This window comes from Papilio xuthus, unplaced genomic scaffold (assembly GCF_000836235.2).
Source record: "Papilio xuthus unplaced genomic scaffold, Pxut_1.1 DF826945.1, whole genome shotgun sequence".
Lineage (NCBI taxonomy): Eukaryota > Metazoa > Arthropoda > Insecta > Lepidoptera > Papilionidae > Papilio > Papilio xuthus.
Window position 1 is genome coordinate 4,550,987 of NW_013531704.1, and position 21,381 is coordinate 4,572,367.

General features: G+C 32.6%; 2 protein-coding genes across 5 annotated transcripts in view; both read right to left on the reverse strand.

The window, feature by feature from the left end:
• Mrtf (Myocardin-related transcription factor) overlaps positions 1 to 12,399 on the reverse strand; it is a 31,977-nt gene extending 19,578 nt beyond the window's left edge. Inside the window, exon 1 of the mRNA XM_013316744.1 lies at positions 12,237 to 12,399. Coding sequence (XP_013172198.1) covers positions 12,237 to 12,309 — 73 coding nt within the window. The 5' untranslated portion in view covers positions 12,310 to 12,399. The remainder of the gene's footprint in view (positions 1 to 12,236) is intronic.
• Positions 12,400 to 15,817: 3,418 nt separating this feature from the next.
• On the reverse strand, positions 15,818 to 20,267 carry Pect (phosphoethanolamine cytidylyltransferase). 4 transcript variants are annotated; one of them, XM_013317212.1, is made up of 9 exons: positions 19,976 to 20,267; positions 19,473 to 19,723; positions 18,810 to 18,876; positions 18,655 to 18,732; positions 18,503 to 18,529; positions 17,829 to 17,985; positions 17,281 to 17,469; positions 16,845 to 17,003; positions 15,818 to 16,522 (listed from the first exon to the last, which is right to left on the reverse strand). In XM_013317212.1, exons 1-9 carry the CDS (start codon positions 20,026 to 20,028, stop codon positions 16,340 to 16,342), a joined length of 1,164 nt encoding a protein of 387 aa, XP_013172666.1. In that variant the 5' UTR covers positions 20,029 to 20,267; the 3' UTR covers positions 15,818 to 16,339. The 4 variants fall into 4 exon arrangements, with proteins under 4 accessions (XP_013172666.1, XP_013172665.1, XP_013172669.1 ...); XM_013317211.1 differs by having other exon boundaries at positions 17,829 to 17,988; positions 19,976 to 20,266; XM_013317215.1 differs by lacking the exon at positions 18,503 to 18,529 and having other exon boundaries at positions 19,976 to 20,264.
• Positions 20,268 to 21,381: the final 1,114 nt, after the last annotated feature.

Consider the following 21,381-nt stretch of genomic DNA (forward strand, 5'->3'; position numbering starts at 1 on the left):
TTCATCTTATTTAACGCTTGATTTATTATTTAAACACAAAAATCAGTTTATTTTAGCTTTAGCATGTAGTACGAAGTACATGTATTTAATCGTTTTACATTCTCATGAAATCTAGCTGATATGTAAGAAGTAAAAGCAGTAGACGTCTTATATGCTTCATTTCTTAGAACGGAATTTATTAAAAATATTTATTTCATTTAGTATTTAGAGTGTCACCACTAACATTGATAAATAAAATAACATTTCTTAATTAATTTGTTTTGAGACAGTCAGTAGGAAAGGTTATTAGCCTTTTAGAGTGTCATCGCACCGGTTCCATTTGTTTGATTGGGCTCAAAATATATAATATTATATTAATATAAAATTATATGAGGCAGTGATCGTAATGCATATCTATGGGTAATTAATGAGTTATATCATAAAATTAAATAAGATCCGGTGGCGAGCGAGGAGATACGAACAAGAGCAGTTTGAGTTATTTGACTAAAACTACGAAAACTAAACGTGGAAAAATTTTGGAGCCGATCCAAGCAGCTGATTGATGAGGATGGTCAACTCGTGCACGGCCAATCCCAAGCTTTTTCTTATTATTTAGCGAAGTAGTGGAAGTTCTATTTCTGTGACGCGAAAAACAAGCCGCCGGAAAATATGTCGGACGCTAACAAATAAAATGTATAGTCGGATTTTCTCTAAATAATAAAAAAACCAAATAAGTTATGTTTGTTTTACTTACATAGATTTTACTACAGTATTCTTTAAGTTATTTTCGTTATCATCATTCATTAATGAAAACATCATTATGTTTTTAAATTAATTTCATGTACAAAAATAATATTGTGAAAATAATTTCTTTTTCAACTTCTTACAACCTAATTCACATAAATTTTTGCTGCTTTTGCAATTTTTGATAAAACATCCGATATTATGATTTTCCGAGGGAATAAAAAACATAACATCAACGTTGATTTTGATGCGAGCTGCGTAGGTTGTACATTCTGAATCGATTGGTATTACTTAGCAGGCGGAAGTTAAACTATAAACAAATCTTGCGCTTTGCAATGCATGTTGCCTAGTTAGATTTATTTTTAAAAATATACATTCAAACCTAAATTTATATGTAAAAAAACAAATTAAATCATATTTATGACTATGCAGCTGCAAAAGCTCATAGATATAATTTCAATCCAGTCAGTTAACATTTAAAAAAAAATATGTGAATATAATTTGACTTTACTTACACCATTTTTTACAATAAACAAATCTAAATTAATATTGGACACAAACAATTCAATAGCTAGTACACGTTAACTTGTGTGCAGTTGATTTATGTATTGCCTACACGTAAATTTCAGTTTAATGTCTCAATCAAGCATTAATAGCTTTATTGATCTAAATTAAAAACGTTCGCGGGTAATGTACCATTTTATGAGGCGTTAATATTGGAGTTTACCTCAATATTATAATTCATTATCAAACAGACGTACTCTTAATATTACATTGGACTCATTTAACATTAAAGGCAAAAATTGTGAGGATGTAAAGTAATAAAAATTTAACTAAATACGTATAAAACATCTGCGTGTTTGTTGATGCAGTGCGATAGTTGCAACATGCACCCAAATGGAGACTATGAGAGTATCAAATTCTTCAGTATACAGCGACGGACTGACGCTAAGCAACGTGTTACAAATCGGGCAATATACAAGATAGTGCTTTGGGATCCGGATGTTTTAATTGGATATCTCGAAACAACCATTGACATACTATAAGAAATGTCACGTCTAATTGCTTTTATATGTAGACGGAATTAGAACTGGACGACTTAAATACACCGCGACAGGTATTCTTTGAAGTAACTGACTCGCTAGACTCGCAAAGACATTGTTGGCTTACTGTGACAATGCACACATCGCTCTCTTAATTTCGCCTCACAAAAATAATTTCACATTAATTATTATTTGCCACGAACACCTTTTTAATTTTTCTTCTTTCTTGGATTTTCTTCCTTCCTTCCAAAAAAAAGTCCAATGAAGGCTGCTAAGACACCGGACTTCCATAGTATTTCTTAATTTGTGAAAACAACGTATGTTGTTGGGGTCGGTACAGAACACAGAAAAAAAACATTTGAATAAAATTCCATTGCATGATGTATGCTATTGCGATTAAAATGCATGCAATAAAGTGTTCATTTAAATGCATAATATGTTGCCTTTGTCTGCAACTAATTAACAGATGTGTGTCTCCGGACTCACCGAATCAGCGCGCCGCTTGCCAAGCATTCAGCCATTCAGTAAAAAGGAACGTGAAGGTTAATTACCTGAAAACATAAAACAATAATTAGTGTAAGTACCACTTTAACACTTTTATTTTTTAATACAATCATGTACTAAAGATGTACTAAAGAAGGAAGCTTTTTCTCATCCTAGTTAACTTTGAAATCCTAGTTGAAATTTTTGTCATATTCATCATGTCTGCAAAAATTAAACAGTGGTCCTGGAAGTAGCCAATTTCAGATTCGAAACTGTACCTAGGCTCTGTCAAATGCAATTCGAAAGAACATAACTCTTCGACCAATAGGAATTCCAGGGACGACCGAGACAATAACAGCCACGCATATATTTTCTGAAAACAGATTACTGTCGATCGATTCGACAAAACGTATTAAATGTACTTAATACGTAATGATTCGGTAACATTTTTAACAACACGGACTTACTTCAATTAAGTGATGGAATTTGATTATCTGCAGTAGAAGACCTAGTTTATTTCCGGTTCTATTATAATAGATTTTGTACCACATATTTATAATACGTTAATGTCCATTTCAGGAATATTTTAAGTTTAAAAAAAAAGAAAAAAAAATAATTTGTACCTTCAGTTAAATACTACGCAACAGTGTACATATGTTGCGTGTAAATAACACACCATAGCTTACATACTAATAGTTTAAATATAGATATTACAAATGAGTTAAAACAATTTTAGATATAATTAGCGTATTAACAGATTTAAAATCGGTAAACAAGTTTGACAAGCGCGTCAAAGTTTTACAACATACCCACGCAGCAGGCGCCAACGTTTGCTGTCAGAGAAATTATGTAACGCAACCAAGAGTATCGACGGTGCTCAGTGCTCATATTGTGTACATGTAAACATTAATATCGACTCATTAATATTTTCAGCGTTGCAGTAATGTATTAGACGATGTTTTTATTGGATTAGACGTCTATTCTAGTAAAACTTAATGGGATAACGAAACGTACTGCCATGTAACATCATTTCAAATCTTTTCGCAGTGATAGTGACATTCGTATACATGGTATAAAAATTTGCTTGTTCCAGTATCTTCGTAAATGTAGTGTAGGTCCATCTTAGTATAGCTTATACGACAGTTCAATCCCTCCACTTAAAATAGTGGGAAAATTAAGCAATTTTTTTAGTTAATTTAGTTCTTAAATAATTTAATTATATAAAATAGGTTAAACGTGAGTGCTATATCTCTGCAAGTGTGTCATAAAATGCATAAAACATGTTAGACGTCGGTTTTTAAAAGCCGAACATGTTCAAGCAACGTCATCACCGCGCGATATTGCAAAAAAACCCGGTCAATTAGATTACCTGGTGCAGCGGCTTTATAGGTCATCTCGTCTAAGTTCGTTAATCTGTGGACCGACATTATTTTTGCTTACGTCGCGGCCCGTATCGACACGCCAAAAGGATCGGTCATTCTGGCGGCGTACCAAGGAACGCGGCGCGCACCAACTAATGTGCATTACGAGACCCAAGTTGGCATTTTGGTCGACCGTGTCACCTCACATCAGCAGTCGTCTCGATGCCACACAGTATCGTCCGAGACTTACAATAATGACTGCTATAATTGACATATTTACTGACGAAAATTCAACACAATAGCAAAGCTGATATGAATTCATATAATAAATGAAGTATTTTATGTTTGTATAAATAGGATAGTCTTAGTTGGTTCTGGTAAGCGTACATGTGAACATATAATTTCAACTCCCACAACTTGTAAATATAAAACAAAAATTAAAAGGTATTCGACATAAAAATAAAATCTTGCGGTATTTTAACCTATAACTTTATAATGTCGCGACGCCAAATGTGATGTTTATATTGGACGCTGTGGCTGGACAGGTGTATAAAATGGCAGCTATTAGCATTAAACCTCTTCGCGCGTGTAGAAGTTATAAAAAAAAGACTTTTATAAATTAGTCCAGAGTTAGAAGCTTTGAACTACATAATACTACACCGATGAGTCGGGCGTCGTCGCGCTGGCACGCAATCAAAACAATAATGTTATGGGTGAATCGAATGCACCTTTCGAACGTAGTATATTAAGTGTTTCGCAAACACGTATGGACGATATTTCCATCGGCGGGCGCATCGAGCCGTTGCGAAATTCGAATGCGAAAGCCAAACGCGAGGCGCTACCGACCCGGCCGGGCGACGCAGAGGATGACGCCCCTCGCCCCCAAATGACATCGCGCATACAGAAATAAATTCGCAAACTAAACAAATCTCATCATTTCCGGCTGCCTTGCGTGCACTGACACAATTAAACGAGTCCTTAAATACCCTCTTAACGTTGCAACGTAAAGGGTTGCTTGCAATTGCATAATACTAAGTTTATAATTATACATTACCAGTTTTCACTTCAATTTTTATTTTGTCAGTCAACAATTATAATCCCTTTTGGGTGTTATAAAAGTGTGTAATATACTGTTGTTATTTTAAAAGCCTACAGAATGTTGGTAATGATGTGAGAACAAATTGGCAGCTGCTCTGTTTTTCTATTTCCATACATATTACTCCGTAACATAAATTATTGCCTGTGCACGCATTTTCTGTAGTGGTGCACATGTTGCCAAAACTAGGATTATTACTGACTGGCCACATGAGGCCGACCATTAATATTATAACATGTAATTGTCATCTTATTAAAATTGACCTAGGACAAACCAATAAATCAATTTAATATTACAAAAATTGTTATCTATGGCTACGATGAAATCTCTCTGCTGTCGTTACATCAGATAGCTGTGAGACAGTTTGTATGAATAAATAAGACATCTCAACACATCTAATCATACGACGACGACGACGACGTTTTGTGCTAACACAATACGTTTTTAAGGGTGAACACTTAAAAAAACATAATGTGCTTACCTCGTAATCTACAAGTATATTATAGATTTTTTAAAGTATACATCTTGTTAATTAAAAGTTAAAAATAATAAAAGACATATAATTCGTCAATACGATTCAAACGAGCACAAACTCGATGATGTTGTGTCGATTCAAGATGTAATGACAAACATCGGGACAGGTGAAACTAAATAAAAGCTTGTGTAAAATGTTCGATTGATAAATACGTAGGCGACCGTTGGGCACTTTACACCAGGACCATTGGTCATCTTTACATAAATAGAATAATATGACACTCTGTGTTATTTTAATACATGTATTTATAAGTTTCTATTGTGGTTGGTATTACTCGCGGTTTAAGAATTTTGGCAGGCGCGCTCGTCTGACACCTTAAACAGACTCGATTACTGCTATTGCAACAAACACCTACTTCACGATTTATAAAAGTAGTAGCTGTCGCCCGCCTCTCCGTCCGGAATTAAAAGAAAAACTTACTAAGTAACTTATGTGTTCTTCCAAATTATGTTCTACAACTAAGCCAAATTTCAGCGAGATCCGTACAGCCGTTATCGAGATAACTTAAAACAAACGTCCATTCATTCAAAAATTCGCATTTATAATATTAATAAGATAAGAAATCGGAAGATTTAGCATTTTACTACGTAGTCCGCCCGCAACATTTTATTAAGTTAACGAAGCCCAGCTAGTTAGTTTCTAAGTCAATTGTTGCAATACATAGGATACAAGAACAAATGCACACGGATATCTTGCAGTGAATGTCAGAATTTAGACGTCTATCTCTTCAGGCGACGAAAGTTAAAGCGAAGGTTCTGAAATGGATGTCACAATTTCCAATTTCGTTAATATGTTACGTTAAAATGTTTCTTGCGTTGACCCATTTTATGAACATCGGTGTTAACAAAACTATTCGTTTTAAGTGTTGAGGTAAAATAATGTCATACACGTCTTAGCTATAAATACAATAGAACTGTTTTTTCTTATATATTGTAGTAAATATTTTTACTTCTAAAATATACACAACTATATAATCTTAATGATTTTCAAATAGTCTTCTTATTTGTTTACATGCGGACAATAGCGACAGACTTATTTTTTTGAACTGGTGAGGCGTGAAAATGTCCGTGAGGTGCATCAAATGGGCTAGGTGTTAATATTATTGTGAATTAGGAATAATTCTCACTATTTGAATTGCGAGCATTTTACGTTTTTTTAGACTACTGTTGACGATTATTGTTTCCAAACAAAGTCTTATTTACTTTTGTATTATTTTAGATTTCTTTAATAACATGAAAAACACCCGAGCTATTAAAAGGTTTCCATTCTTCATTTTTTTTAATAAATTATACCGTTTCATCAACTTCAGTAAACTATTTTAAAAGATGACCGAATTACGTCCACTTGCAACACTGGGAATGGATGTCACATAACTGTCCTAATTAAAATATTTGTATTTTATTTATATGTGAAACAAGAAGCATTTCGCGATTTTTCCTCGAAAATAAGCTAGTTTCTACAAGAAAACTTGTTAAGATTATCTTGTACCTTCTTTGCTTCATACTTTTTAAGGGAAAAAAAGAAAAGAGACAATACAAATACACGTGAGATATAAATTAGACCCCTAATATTGACAATAAGAATGTTAATAAAATTATTTTCAAAACCATTCGTAGTGACATATTACTTATGCACTAGTGATCCTAAGTTACTAGCGTTAGTAACCCACGTCTCGAGACTCATTGCAAAATGGGCGCCATTATTATTTATTAAAAGAAAATTCATTCCTAAACCTCGGCGCAGATTTTCATGAAACTTTGGTAACATGTTTAGGTACCAGATAAAACTAAAACATAAATTTTTAACGCTTGCAATGAAATTTTGTTTGCAACTTGCTTTATTTTTCATATAACTTTATTTATTAAGACCTTTGACATTGTTTTGACTTTAACATTGCTCATGCGTATATCGGGTTCAGATGGTAAATGGATATTTTCGTTTTTTGTGTTATTAATTTAAAATTCTTTTTTATTAAAAGTAACTAAATTAATCACTTTTGCAGTGTTTGGCAAGCAATTGCATTAATCGTTGTCATTTGGCAACTGCTCTCTAACATCCTTTCAACAAAATTAAAACATAATTCAGCGCTTCAAAATTTATTGGTGTTAGGATTACAATGTTTGCGCACATAATTCAGTAAAATGAACGCATCAAGTACTTTTGAATATAGATCATATTTTTAATTAGAATATAAACATTTCTAAATATTCAAAACATCCGAATTGTACACAAGGTTAAATTGTGGATATGTACCGAGCTTTATCTACAGAGAGGCTAGCACGAATATTTGCAACACGTGCCTTTGTCACGTCATCGGCAAAATGTCAAAATTCATAAGATTTGTTGGTGTACTTTACGTGCGGCAGGAATGCTGCACAAATTTTGCACATGACGTTAAGAAAACGTCACTAATTCGTACTATCCACTCTCTTTTACAACAAGGCAATATTCCAAATATTTGAGAAGAAAAAATTGAAATACGCCCTAATCTAAAGTTAATAAGTGGAAATATTATTTTCATAATAAATACAAGTTAACAATCCGTTTTTAGCCTGATTTTTTTAATCATATTATCGAATATTTCGCGTTACAATTTAAATACGTAATTTGCAACATTTGTCACTTATTCACCTCAATACATAGGACCTTAAATTCTTATCAAAAATGTTTCAACCTCGTAGTCACAAACAACTTTTGTCGTCATTTCTCAAGACCTTCGTATATTTTAAAAGATAAATACATTTTTAACAAGTAATTAGGTCTCCTTATAAATGTTTATATTATTAAAATTGCGATTTTATCATTGTTATTTCCGCAGTAATGTTAATATTTAACACTCCCTCTTTGAAAAACACTGAGATCACGTGTTTGTTGCTATTGTTTCTGCAGTACAAATTTAAGGTAACAATTTATCCGTCTATACAGCTTTTACGAGTATAATATTCGTAAGACATAAATAGACCGTGTAAGAATGGTTTATTAGATAATCTAAAAATCTAATACACGTTACGCAAAAGATATTTACAATTTTTACAACCTTTATTGTAGCTTTAATCACAGCGGGATGTGTTCGATGCACAAAGCGATTAATACCACAAGAGTTCCTGGAAATGTCTGCTGTAACACGCCTGTTATGTTCGCACGTCTTGTAAACAAGCCTCTACGTGTATGATATGAAGATGTTACGATGAAATAGAATAATACAATGCTATTCACATTGTGTTGAAGTAAATTCAAAATGTGTTCTACAGACTATGTATTACAATGCAATATGACAATCTTTGGAAGTTTAAATAGGTCGATTCACCGACGTAAAAGGAGGACATAATTAAACCAAAATAAAATAAATACGCTTAACATACACCAACAGGTCATACATTTTTTTTACATATTGAGAAAAGTTTGTAGATATCTTTCGCACAAAGTTTCTTTCATCGCTGTAGTAAAACAAATCATTTTCAATTTATTTTTATGATTGATATAACGGTCAAAATAAATCGTTTTAATTAATCGTTAAGTGCTACGACAAAGTAGAGAAGCGCTGTAGAAACTGAAAGTGGCCGGCGTGAGTTTGACATCAGTCCAAGATGCTGTCGTCGATAACGGTAATACGGTCCGCGTAGCTGTAGCCTGTCGGCACACCTTGCACCGGAGCCGTGCAACGACATACACGCATAAATCATAACACACAATAGACTAAGAGCTTACAGCCAAGCGCTTTATAACGCTTGAATATCCTGTCATTACTAGTAAAGTGATTGACACAAAATACTACATGGGAACACTACGTTTGTATAGAATTCGTAGTAATGACTCATAAAATCACACTCGCGTAGAACTACTTGTTTTATGTTTATAACAAAAATAAATAAAAATCTCACATAAATGTCCGGTAGCCACCGGTACTGAAGAGTACCATATTTATTCAATGTTGAGATTTAATATGAACTAACAAAGTTACCACCTGCCGTGCCAGTTTATGATATGTGTTGAGATAGAAAAGTATAAAGCTGGACTGCACGTCGTAAAAACAACGAGGTCAAGGTAAATTTGAAATAGGGACGTTTCCACTAATTACTTTTCTTAGAATAACACATCACACGATGCACTAAAAAGAAGTGACTTAATAAACTTGAATATTAAGATTTACACTACAACATGTACATAAAAAAATAATAACTAGAGTGAACAGAAAAAAACATTAAAGGAATACGTTATATACGTTTCGCTGCATTTCCCTAACAACATAAATACAAACTCGAAGAACAACAAGTGCTTAACATGTGAATTACACAACCGACAGACAGCCAGTGCCAAAATTCTATTTGTAACGACATATCGAGCCAGGTTTATTTAAACGCCGACCATAAACTGTCGAACACTGTCTCCAATGGGTTATCGACAGTGGCTGCAACCATCCCGAAAGTCAACATCAATCTGACACGGCCAATAAAAATCACCAAAACAAACTTTGAAACGGTATAATTTATGGTTAAATATTGCTGTTATTTTTATTCACAATGAGGCAAATTATAATTTCACATGAAAATTTAACATATACGGTATTTGATGATAGTTGAGCGGTTGACTTCAATTATCAACTTTTAACTATTTCAACTTTATAAATAGTTCAAGTTTGGATAAATTCGGTAGGGTGCTGGTCAAGTTTGGTTCAACTGGTTTATTCATTGTACCAGTATATACTATGAGGTATGGGGTTATAAACTTTTTCTCTCAAAGGTTAAACTTTTAAATCTTCATTATCAAACTTTAATCTAGAGTAAAATTAAAAAAGTTTGAAAGCGCCTCACGTCATCAGTTTACAGCTTTTGATTTGTAACCATGAGGTAAAAGTATCGCCGTTTATTGGATTTACTCGAAACGATATCGGTTTAATTACACAATGTACGAGCTTCACTTCTGAGAATAATTATGACTTTGTTTGCGATTCCCCAAAACAAACGTACCGTGCTTATGTGCGACAGAATTACCTACAAACTAAACGCCAACGCGAGCCGCGTAAATAGAATCATTTTAGCAACGTACACTCACCACTTTTATATTTTAACTGTAACATAGTTTGGGTTAAAAATGTATCCATCTATTAAAACGTGATTGATAGCCAAGTAAATTCTGGAATATACAGATGATTCGTGGAATTGTACATACAAGAAAAAACATTTAATATTATTTTTAAAAGTTTCCATAGGTGTCAGGATTGCATTTAAAAGATTATGTTTTAGCGATTCTATATTGATGGACAGCAAAAGTCTAAATTTCATCAGGCTTTGAGCTTTTATAACTTAGTAATTTTAAAACTCATAAGCTACGATAAATAGGTAAGAGCCGTTTTCTCGATCAAGCGATTAAACCCGGGATTCTATAGTTTGCGGCAGCATTTATGACAGTCGTGACGGCCCAGATAAAACGATACATAATATGTATATTTTCTCATATAAATAGTAGATATAGTAATTAAAATTCTGTCTGCGTGATTAACATAAAAGGTTAAAGTTGAGGTCCGATTTGTAAATATAAACATTTTTGGTGACATTTGTGAAATTAAAAAACTTTTCACATTTGGCGCTGGCAATTTTATGGTGGTTGTGGAAATCTTACACAGAACATATAGTTCTAGTAATAAAAGAAAATGAGTTACGAGAAAACTTTAAGAAATAAATAATAAAACACCGATTATGTATTTTTTGCTTTGTAAACAAATGTTTTCAAGAATTACAGTCTATCTCGAATATTTTTACCGCTTTCTGGTTTATAACGGATCAGATGGACACGGAATGTTGATCTTTAGAACTTTTTATTTGGTTGCATTCTTTAATATAGGCCTACAAATATGTCAATAACAGATAAGAACCATCAAACTGCATCGCTTATTGATTTAGCGAGAGTGAATGCGTTAGGATGAAACATAAGCGTTGTATTTAATATTTGTATGTAGTTTAAGTGTTGGGCATAACAATCAAAACTATACTCAAAAATATACTGCTACTTAAAGAAGAACGCAATTGAATTTTCAATAGATTGATTAGAGAGATCAAGAGTGAGTGGTAGCAGAAAGGACTACTTATTTACATGGGTCGCGAAAGCATTGTCCCCTGTTGCGTGGCTTGCATTTGTTTACGAGCATTTCGTTACATAAGACGTAGCACCGCCGTCTGTTCCAGCCACTATTTATATGTACTTTCCTTTCCCGACGCCCCGTGACACATATAACACACTCCAGTGACTAAGGACAGTCTAAAGATAATTTTCCTGCTGTTAAACACGCCCATTAGGTAGAATTTCGACTGCCCGTCAAATTAGTTAGTTTCTGCTTTAATTTTTGTACGAACATATTTTGTAAGACATTCCCCGTTATGTGAATTACCGTAAGAGGTAATTAAAAGTAACAGTTAGCATTAAAACTATTGTAAAATCCACTTCAAATTTTAATTTTGACTAGCATTTAGACTGAGGAAATTGAATTTTAAGTAATTGTAAATGTTTGCTTAACATATATAGTTGTTTAAATGTTACGTACAACTTATAACATTTTTTGAAAATCTTCTGTGTCTATAATATTGATATATTTATCTTCTCATCATATACAATATGCATGTGGCACTCAACAAATCTATCTAGTGGGTATTCAAGCAAAAATTAATAAGTAACCCATGTCAAAAATTTAATCATGTTAAATCAGACATTCTGTTGTCAAAAGAAAGTTTTCCAAAGACACAGTGGCGAAATAGTTAAACGATAACATAAAAACAGGGAAATTTCAGAAGATGTCAACAAAACACGTGGTGTCTGACGTATGACAGTAACCGATGAAAGAAGTGTCGAATCGAGACAAGCAGAAATCTGTCAAGTAATAACGTGATTTCATTTAGAAACGTCGGCTATGTTAGTTCCACTCGGTTAGGCTTCCGGGGCATTGAAGTGAGGTGATTATCGAGGCTCATCGGTTAGGTATAGGCGTCGTTCGTGTACCGTACCGTCGCAGTGCCTGCAGCGTTTGGGCTCCGGGGGTGCGAGCTCGTCGCCGAGTCCGCGGTGTCGTACCGGCATGGCGGCGCATCCCGCGCCAGCGCCGCCCGAGCCTCAGTGTGTTGGAGCGTCAGTGCGCTGGTCGCCGTAACACTCCACCTCGTCCGCTCCTGTAGCGGCGGCGGCGTCGCGGCTGCCACTGAGCCGTCGAGCCGCCGCCCGCCCCGGCCGGTAGGCGGCGCCCATTTGCAGGCTATTTCTGGCGCCTCTGACTCACGGCCTCGACTGCACCGCGGCACAGCGACACCCGGCGCCTGCGCATCTCGCGCTGTTACGCTAACCAGCTTGATCCCTCATGCTCTAGCGATCGTAACCACCCTCTCTAACTGCCTTTTAATTGATTTCGCGAAATTAAGATGGGTCATTTTGAGTCCCATGCTTGTAGGTTCAGTTATGAAAGCCTTCAATCTGCTTTATTATAAATAACTAGAGCTGATAGTAACAACAGCAACAGTGTTAAAGCTTTCAATTTCATTGATTTAAAAAAAAACAATAACATTTTTTTACATTTGATTTGCGTTTCTTAGTGCAAATTTTAATGAGACAATATGAATATAAACATGTATGCAGTTTATACTCTAAAGCTCTAACCTTTTAAAAAAATCACAATAACAAAATTGACAGTACTAAAACAATAAAATAATATTTAATGATGCTTACAGTATGCAAGACAGGGGGATACAAGGTTTATAAGGACGAACATCTTTGGAGCAAAACCTATGCATGCTAATGGTCAAAGTTCCAATTGCCATGATGGTTGCTAAACTTCAATAGGTTATGGCATCAAAAGAAGAAGAAAAGCCTGCTAAGTAACACCTAATTAAATGTAAAACAAGCTGTATTATGAAAAAACAGCAAATGCTATCTATTTAAATATAAAAAAAGTGCTAGCTTTTTTATTATTACTTGATATTTGATGATATTTAAAGGATTACTTCTTAAGGAGAAACTATTTCTTTTAGGAATTAAAAATATATAAAAAGTAGTACAAAGTGTTCACATAAAATGACAAAAAAAATATTTTTCATATGTAAACACAAATAGATTTTTTTTCCATATAGTCAAAAGGAATGAAGAATAAAAAGTGCAACAGATAACAAAACCTAACAATAATGAGGATGATGTATTTAGTATTTGATAACAAAAAAACAACATAAGTTGTGCAGTTTCGCAAAGGGGAAAAATCAGGAAATGCCTGCCAGTGTAAAAGGTATATTGAAATATTTTTTTAAGAAAAAAATGGTAAAATGAAAAATAGATGTACAGTAAGTTTAGAGCCAACAGATATAGTGTTACAAATGTATTATATATTGTATTAGCATGTTATATTACCAATGGTGAATGTTTCATTCAACTATTCTTATATAAAATTTGTTGTAAAAATATTATATAAATTCCATTTTTTTTTTCAAATAAGAAACTACAAGACACATAAGCTTTAAATTATAAAAATATAAATATTTCTGTGTACCCTCTTATAAAATAAATTCAGCCTACAGACAACAAAGAAACCTTTTCCATTATTACAAGAACAAGAGAGACTATGAGTATGTCCACAACGTTTTTTACAGTTATGACAACATTTTCAAAATGTTCAACCCCAAAATGAGAGGCCAGGTTAATTTTGAACTCCACGGCAGTCATAGAATTACAAATACCTGTGGTTGTGGTCCTTATTTATGACTAGCAATGATAAAATATTCACATGTGTACTCCTTTGTTCAAACAATTTTTTTTGTTGTTAAGAATCATGCTTTATATTTTATTGTTGGCGAAAAAACTTTCAGAATTAAAATTGTGTGCTCTAGAAACAGCTATAAAGTAAAATTTACTATTTACCAAATATTATTTTTTCAAGAATTTATTTCGAAAATAATAACGCATTGATTAATCTGCCAGTCAACAAAAGTAATGTTAAACTTTATTTAACTAAAAATATAAATACATTATACAAAATTAAATGTCGATGTTAACGACAAATATCCATATTTTATTGAATAAAAATATTTCAAACTTATAGAAACATTAAAGTTTTATATGTAAAATGTAAAAATGAGTCCATTGGAATTTCTAAATTAATAGTTTATAAGATAATAAATCGCATTAAAACTAATTAAACATTTTGAAACAGGGGTTTTGGAAACCTTAATTAACGATACACAAGATAATAATAACTTTGTATGGCGTAGTGTCTGATTACCAAAAACTTTGTATACACATGTTGTATTAAATTAATAGAAATTAATACCAATTAAACTTTTGACTGGTCAGCTTTCGACTCATACATTTCAAGTAATATATTTTTACAGCAATAGATAAATATTTCATTTCATTAGAACAGATTGAAATTGAAGTGGGCGGCTACGTTAAACTTACCCTTTGTTTTGATATTTTAAAGATGCCGGTTCAAAATAATAATTGAAATAAAATATTGTTCGTGTCTTTTTACAATAATCACAAAATTTCCGTTACACCACGTCACTCACTGTAATTTATCGTCTTTTAAAATTAGAAATAGACAGATAGACAGATTCTCTACATTTTCCTGCCATTTTGAATTTTCGGCATCGATGTTACCATTTCACAATTCAACGCAATGTTACTAGAAGTACAAATGTTGCAATAATTCACAAAAAGATTTTTTTTCAAAAACTTATTGTTTTCATTGTCATCGTCATTTTTCGATTCTTGAACATACTTTTTTTTACTCGTCGCTTTTTTTCTTTACATCAGTAAGCCCAATTCGTACGGGCGCTTTTTTAACAAGCGATATAAAAGGTTCAATTAAAATAGAACATTGATAAATAAATGTGGTTATATTATTGTAAATATTAAACCTTTTGTACTCATTTATGAGTCACAATAATGCTGGTTTGCTTATATATAAAGTACTATAACAGTGGTGCAAGTTGCACATCTATAGCTAAATATGTAAGTTTGACCAATGAAATACCCTACTGGAAAGTCAAAAGTAGTCTGCGTTTTGTTTGTTAAGTTAGGACCAGAGGACACAATTTAAGTCCTGATACAGATTTAGCGGGAAATATCCTTTTTATGTACGTCCTTCTCTGCTGTGAAAAGTAGGTAGGCAATTCATATGCAACTCTTTGGTTCACTGTGGCACTGGTACACATACCGTGAAATTACCTTCTCATAGAACAAGAAAAGATGTATTTATAATTAAAACTCAGAATATGTTTATAATTTATTAAGAGGTTAAAATGACAATGTAAATAAATTGAATGTCCAGTGCAAGTTTTGCATTGCCTCGATCGCGTAGCACACTCTGTCATTGTAAGACATTTTAGAAAGCGGCTCATTTTACGCAACTTGGATTAAAAAAAAAATTAGTCTCTATATTTTTAAAGAGAATGAAATATAAATAATGTATTAATACAAGTATCACTGCAGTGGAGTTCCGGGGCGAGAAAAACTTGCACTGGGCATCCTATACAATAAAATATTTGGTATGTTGGCATAAAATAAATTCATCAATATAAATCGAGCTAAATAAATACATAAAATTTTGTACAATATAACAAGTTTTAATAAGTAAACATTTTGGAAGTAAATATTTTGATAAGAGATTAAAATTATAAATTTCAACTACAGTGATATTTCTACATCTCTAATACATAAAACTATAATCTAACACTGGCATCTATTTGCAAATTTAACAAGCATCAGCAACCATATATAAAAAAAAAGTGTACCAAACTCGTTTTACAAACGAACCTAACGATTCACTAGAAAAAATTATTTTTTTATTAGCAAATTATCATATTATACACATATAATATTATAAAGACTAAACGGCACATACTACAAAAGTAAATAAAATAAAAACATATTTTGTGTACATTTGACAATGTATAGGCAACTAACTTGTAAATATACTTATAGGCGGGTAAACGAGGAAATTTATAAACATTATATGCATAATTATCTAGTCACATATTAATTATTTAACATTTCACTATACCAGTAATACGAATTGATTGAATATTAAGGTGAATGTAACGAAATTTGTCGACATTAAGTTGTTTTCTAATTAACTAGAATCATTTTTAACATGGCAATCGCCATTTTGTTTTATATGATTTTTCTGTAAGGATTTCATAAGCGACAATTCTTTCTGCTCCTTGCGCGTGTTTCGGACTTCGAATTCGAGCCGGTGGCGTATTATTCTTTGAACGATGTCCTCGGTCGTCATAGAGTTGCCAGAACTTAACGTCTAAAATACGAATATTATTTTAATTTAAATACATATATACTTGGTTAATTACAAAAATGAAATAAATATAGCTCAGACAGGTAATGAGTCAATACGGTATTTTTAAAACATTTAAAGAGGTTACCTGTTCTGCGAACGTATGGACTTAGAAATAGCTAATTACTCGAGTCCATGGAAATAATTTTTTTAGTCTAGTTACAGTAGTCTAACACCTTGATAGAACAAAGTTACTATAATGCAAATATTACTTTTGTTCTATTCAATATAAAAGCACTATAGAATTATAAAGTAAAATAGTGCTAAAAACAGTGTATATTTTTACCTTAAAACAACCTCGTTGTTTCGGAACCGTATAGGGGTCCGAGCCGTCGGCGTCGGGGGCTATCGGTGTCAGTCCATGGCAGACCACTTGCACCTTGAAATGATCCATCAGTTCAGCGGTCACACTGTATGGCGCTCCGATCACTACTTCATGGACGTACTGGAATATGACACCATAGATTCTGTTATAGTAGAGTCCAAAAGTATTACATCATCTTTCCTTAATATGACACTAATAGTAACATAAGTTTTTTAGGAACTGAATAAAGTTTGTATAAAATATTTATCTTGTCTACCATATATGAATATTAATTATCTATTTGTTATGCTTGTATATCCGTAAATTTGTAATGTTTTACATTACATTATAATTATACAATCAAATGATTAATTTTCAAGTTTTATAAATATTATTACAGTTTTTACAACAATTTTACCTTACAAGCAAGCACAGACAGAACACGTTCATGTAAATTCATGATAGGGTAGTTGGATCCCTTGTAGCGGTTGACTTCGAGGTCTGTGTGCAGACCTACAATAAGGAAATCTCCTTGTGCGTTCGCGGCTTCCAGGAAATCAAGATGGCCGACGTGGAAGAGATCAAATGCACCCGCAACATACACCACCTGTAGATTAAAATATAAAATGTGCATAATTAATTTTGTACATTTATACATACACATTCAGAAATCAAACATATAGGTAAGGGAAATATTTAATATGTTTCCTCCTCTGTCTATTAAAGGACAATTAATTTTAGTAATTTCATATGTACATTTATCTGACATTCTTACCTTAAAAGGAAACATTGTTATGTAACGTGCACAATACCAGTGAAGAAAGTCAAAGATATCTATAAAATCAACTAACCCATACTGGGCCAGCGTGACTGAATATAAATCTACCCTAGTAACTCTTAAAATTTAAGTAGGATTTGAACTCCTCTGGGGTGTATAATGCCCTGACGATGCTGACTGATGTTTACCTTGTCTGTGGGCTTGGGAGAAAGACCGCTACTGAATTGTATAATCTTCTGGGTTGTTGGCAAGAACTGTGAACAGCCAGTATAAGGAGACCTGGCGGTTGAGTCGGTGCCAAGATTTGAGGAGTGGTCCAGCGCTACTGTATATTCTTTGTCACCTCTCCTGGAAATTATAATATTACTTAAGTGCTAAGTCTGATACAATCTAATTATGATAAATCTTGTTTTTTTTTCTTCAATATATACAAATTGTAATATGAATATCACTTATAAAATTTCCCATTAATTTTGAATTCATAGATTTTTTGTAGTTTTCTCCAACATTAAAATTATCAATTACTATTGCAAACTTATAAGGCAAATATTACTCTACAAAATCACGTTTCTAAACTTCAAATACTATTAACATGCCAACACAAACTATGTTTCATCTGGTTGCATACAAATATTTAAGCTCAAGCAATCATAAAAGAGTACCTAAATTAACTAATAATTATAAATAGATTTTTACATAAATATGTGAATAGATAACCAAACTATTGATCATATTTTTTTTTACTTTTTCAAAACATGTGCTATGAACAAATTGTAATTGTTGTCAAAATTATTAAGTTAAAAATAATGAATTACTTTCTATAAAATTTTAAATGATAAAATAAAAATAATTTGGCACATACAAGGAAGCAAGGTGAGCCATTGCTGGTCTGTAAATAAATTTTATAAATTTTAAATAACAGCTTAAAAATTTGACATTCTACGTCTGATTCTAATCCAAAATCTATCTCTTAATAAACAATTATGAAAGAAAACATAAATTTGATTTTATTACTTGAAATGTTCCCTTGTGAGAAGGAGCATTCTTCCAACCAAATCTGTTGTAGAAACACCGGCTGTTCTCTGAACTTCCCTAAAACATAAAACAGATATTACTGTGAAGCCATAACCTAATAACTAAGCATTTAACAAAAAATGTTAAATCCTAACCTGTATCTACCAGCTTCTTTTACTAAATGATATGTGTCTATTCCATCTGCAGTTACTGTTATGTCATCTGAAAATAGAAAAAGCCTTTATGAAGCACCTTTGTAAGTTAAGTGAATAGTAGGACAAATTACTAAACTAGGGCACCATCTATGAACCACAACTTATATCCATATGGGATTGTGGTCAAGCACTGGTTTATTCTTTAAATAATTGTATAGAAGAAAAAATCTTCTTGCAAGTTTTTTCTCTTTTACAACATCCAATAATAAATCTGTGCAATATTTTGAAGTCTCTAGACTCAAATGCTTTACGCTGATATATAAATCAGTCAATTTGTTTTTTTTATATATGTGAAGTAAGCATTACATAACAAATTGCTCATAGTATGCTAGTAATCAAGTTAATCAAAAATTAATTTTGCATGAAATTTAAAATGTGTTATATAGCAATATTTTTTTTACAAAACTTAAGCTAAAAAAAATATTTTGTCACGATAATGATCAAGGTTTTGCTATTATCAACCGTAAATCGCTTTACTATGTAACATGAATATATTATTTTAGTTTAAAAAAAATAAGTATCATTTTACAATTCTCTTAAGCCAATTTTTACATACATAATTATCAATTATAAAAGCTAATACATAAGTGGCTATAAACATACCTCCATGCACACAAAAATCACACTGATATTTATCTAAGGTTTCCAAGGTTGTGACATAAGGTGCTCCTTCTACAACCTGATCAACCCATTTTATAGCACGGACCATCTTATAACGCTCTTCTTGAGTAAATACTGGGGGGCCCTTGTGCTTCGAAATTTCTTCATCAGTGTGTACACCTACAATCAGCACATCGCCCAATGCTTTGGCTTGTCTAAGAGAATTAGCATGACCAAAATGGACCATGTCATAACTGAAATATACAGTGAATAACAGTTAATTTTCAATATGTAAGGTTATAATTAATTTAATTTAAGTAAGAGCATTCTGCACAACCCATAATTCACCCACCGGTTTTTATATTCCAATTAGTATATTATTAAAGCATTAAAAGATAACAACATAAGATTGCGTATTTAAGAAGAAAGCATATCCACAAATAGACGAATAGCTACGGCGCAAATTTTGTCAAATAGTAAAATACAATTAAATTTAATTTACTCACCACCCATCACACCATACGCGTATTTCCTTTTTGTCATTTTTATTATCACTCATTTCTTTTTATAATTGATTTAATGCAGAGTAATGAATATTTTTCTTAAGGTATATATGTGTAAAAATGTTTTTCATATAGTAATTAATTAAAACGATAATGTTTTTTTTATTAAATAGCGACACTTCTACTCTTGACAATTTCAAATGACTGACTGACTGAATGACGCAGGAGGAATGATGAACGATGAGAACATTTGAATTTTAAATAGCAAGAGAAGTGACTCATTTCATTCACACGATTATTTAAAAGCATAATTTTTTTTAGAAAATGCTAAAATACTTTTTTATATGACACGCCTTCTCGTTTTATTTTTAAGTACATATTTCAGGATTCTAATAATCTTATCTAATCTGTCGCCATATAAAGGCTGACAAAATACAGTCGCGGAAATCCTCGGTGTTCCACTTGCCTTGCCAAATTGCCTTGTTTCTTACAACGAGCAATGAGTTTCGCAAATGACGGGATGATAATAAAAAGCATAAATTAGTCGTATACCACTGATAGACCTTTTTTCACTGACACGTTTAAAAGTTTCGAACTATTGGTTATTGTTCCGCGTCGTCTTCTCAACGTGTAAAAAATTCTCAAACGAATGTAGCTTTTATGATTAAACATTGCCATATTCCGCGATTGCACCCGGTGTCTATCACTTATTTACACCAGCTTTTGCCCGCAACTCTGTTCGCTCGAGATAAAAATAAAAAAAAAATCAGGAAAAATATATCATGCGTTATTCGGGACTATTTTCTACGTCTTAGGGACATTTTAATAAGATATGTAGAATCGTTGGGAGGTCATTGAGTAAACAAAATAAACGTATCGTACACATTTCCGGAATATTAGCTAGCATTTGTGTTCGTCTAGACTGTGTTCTACTTCTGTGCCAAACTTTATCGAGATCGGTTTAGCCGCTGTGGCGATACGTTTAGACTGTATTAAAAGAAAAACAAAACCTAATCCTAATTTGGCGTTCATTATTATGTAAATTATGTGCATTGGTTTAATTAGAGTAGTTGAGTATGTTGCTTAACATAGAATAACGTCACGTCACTGTCATTGTAGCGTATGATGTTTAAAAGCATGCACAATATTATCTAATCGAGGACGCTAACTTAATTGGCTGCTCAATCGAGTCACGCCACTACGATTTATGACTACGACACGGTTGTTTTGGACTTTGATTTTATTCACATTTCACATCTTACACACGCAGAGGTTGTTAAAATTATCGGATCTATAGAAATCATTAAGAGGTCATTCGTTGCTTTATTTATATATTATAATATGCTCGTTTATGTTTAAAATCGTCTGGTAGTCATACAGAGTATGACAGTCTAGAACTAATAAATAAA